This window comes from Megalobrama amblycephala, linkage group LG16 (genome assembly GCF_018812025.1).
Source record: "Megalobrama amblycephala isolate DHTTF-2021 linkage group LG16, ASM1881202v1, whole genome shotgun sequence".
In the NCBI taxonomy this organism is placed as follows: domain Eukaryota; kingdom Metazoa; phylum Chordata; class Actinopteri; order Cypriniformes; family Xenocyprididae; genus Megalobrama; species Megalobrama amblycephala.
The window spans coordinates 32,004,722-32,007,237 of NC_063059.1; the positions used below are offsets into that span (position 1 = coordinate 32,004,722).

The 2,516-nt window shown below is 43.1% G+C and overlaps 1 protein-coding gene across 1 annotated transcript; it reads right to left on the minus strand.

Annotated features, from left to right (window-relative positions):
* zgc:162730 (uncharacterized protein LOC564559 homolog) lies at nt 1-2,140 on the minus strand. The gene is given in 3 exon segments (XM_048160967.1): nt 1-1,646; nt 1,649-1,874; nt 1,981-2,140. Coding segments are annotated over 3 exon segments (957 nt in total). The 5' UTR covers nt 2,014-2,140; the 3' UTR covers nt 1-948.
* Between the last annotated feature and the right edge of the window lie 376 nt (nt 2,141-2,516).

Genomic DNA, 2,516 nt, shown 5'->3' on the forward strand with positions numbered 1-2,516 from the left:
TTGTTTTTCACAATTTGCATTTATTACATTATTTTGGTCAATTGAAATCGTTTCCATCGTTTTATGTCAATGCTTCTTGAATTTCTTTCAAAGGCCATGACACGTTGATAAATAAGTAAAAAATACATTGCTATAACTTCAATAAATACTTAATAAATATATTAGTTAGGTCTATACAATTACAAAAACATTGCAAATGAAGCATACTACTCTACAGAAATACTGTATTGTTACAGTCCCTGATAAAAGACAAGTTTCCTTGAGTAAGGACCCAACCAGGGTTGTCAAACATTAACTTGACAGCTCTTGTCCAATATAAATATATTGGGTTTTTTTTTTTTAGGTTTGTTTCTTAGTCTTCTTGTACAAAACAGGTACCTAACATCATAATGCTTTGGTTAAAATGCTACATGGAAACATTCTCCCAGTATAGATTTGTAAAGTGCATTCTTTGTGAGTGAATGTATGGTCATTTTTTTTCTCAAGTTTGTCACATTGTTGGTTGATATACAGGGTGCAAATTACTTGGGGGATCAGACCCCTCTCAAAAACGTCAGAAATTCTTTTAAAAAGCCAATCCCCCTAATTCACACACTGGATATATGATATATACACATACATAAATATATATATATATTTGACACAAGCTCTGCTTATGTCACTAGCATAGGTTATGATATTTTAAGGCACTTGTCTGCAATGCTTACTGCTAAACAACGATGAAAAGCAAGAAAAGCAAAAGCAAATGGAAGACAATATCACAGACAATAATAATACACCATTATAAAAAACAATGCCTGGGCTACTTAGGCTTTGGAGGGCAGCTTGGTATCAAAATAATCTCCTTTAGCAAGTATATAATAATAATAATAAATTAACAGTATTAAGACTCGTTGCACATGATTTTTTGACTGATTGAATGATTGGGAAGGAATCGCTGTAAAGTCCTTAGTCAGACACAGACATCCGCGCGAAAACAGAGAGGCGCTTCCCGGTCGCGGCGTCGAAGGTGGGAGACTCGGAGCCGCTCGAGCTACCGGTGCTGCTGTAACTTTCACGGTCTGACAGCGAGTCTTCTGAGGAAAAGCGCTGCAGGTTGGCTTTGTTTCGGTCTTCCTTCATGTATAGCTCGTTGCTGGAGCCCTGGAAGTTATTTCCGTGTCCGCAGACACATCGTGACCGAGTCTCTGGTGTGAAGGGCGCGTTGTTGTGGATATCTCCGCTACTGTGACGGCTGAAGGGGAACATGTCGCGGGAAGAGTCGCTGAAGACGGGGGACAAGATATCGGCTGGAGGAGGCGAGACCGAGGGCGCGCGGGTGAAGCTCAGGGGCTCGTATAAAGTCGGGGGAGAGTTGCTTCGAGTGAAACCGGCGAAGCTGACGCTTTGGCGCAGTTGACGCGGGTTCTGGTCAAGCAAAGAGCTTTTCTCCTCGTGGATGAAGTGACAGCGGCTTCCGTATGGACAGTATCCAAACTGGTAGAAAGTGCGACAGGCTTGAGTTTTGTATTTGGGGTGGCGGTAAAGACCTCTCAGCTCGCTCTCGCCGTGGGCGAACTGACATTTGGTGCCGTATTTGCAGCTGCCGTGCTCCTGAAAGCTTCTGCACAGCTCGGTCTTGTACCGGTTCGAAGGCAGGGTTACCAGGGAGGAAATCCGGGCGGTGGGGGGACGTCGTGGGGCTTCATTCTGTTAAAGGTGTCGGTCAGACTCATGGATCGGTCTGCTTTGAACTGTGGTTTACTGGGCGCTCTGTCGTTCCAGGCGTCCGCCTGCCAGACGTCGTCGTTGAGCCGCTCGGAACTGATGCTCTTCGATGCGAACGAGCGGGATAGCTGTGGAAACGACTCATCTAAACCCAGGTTGATGAGATTCTGTAAAATAATAACAACGTGAATTAGGAGGATAAAACACAATTTGGCAGTTCTGCCGCTGTCCCCAAAGATAAACAAAACACACGTAAACTCAATTTTAACTTACCCGTATGAGACTTTCGCCAAGCGTATCGGACATAGTTAAGTGTTGTTGCAAAGGAATGATGCTGTCAGAAGTTGCTGTCAGAAGGCTGGTAGAGTTGTGCTGTTTTCGAGGCGTTTTATAGCACTCGAGATGGGGGCGTGGACGATATTCCCGTACGCCGCTCTCACAGGCTGTCGGCGTTGCTTCGTAAAGCACAGCTTGAGTATTTTTAGCCACTGGCAAAAAAAATGTTTCAGTTTCACCGTCAGGCAAAACAAGAGAGTAGTGATTAATTTACAGTAACCTGTCGCGATAACTGCCCCGACAGATAGTTTCCCATGGCCTATAGAACACCGCTTAGGTTGAGAACGATACTGTTTATTGTTTTTTTTCAGCATGTTTTTCTTGTCACTGTGAGAGAAAATCAAATTTATATAGGCCCTAAGTTTGAAATAATCAAGAACACTTTACATTTAAGTAATATTAAGTTCATTTTCATGGCTTTCTTGAATACTTGATTCGTAAAATGACAACATTCGTTGATCAAATGTTTCTGA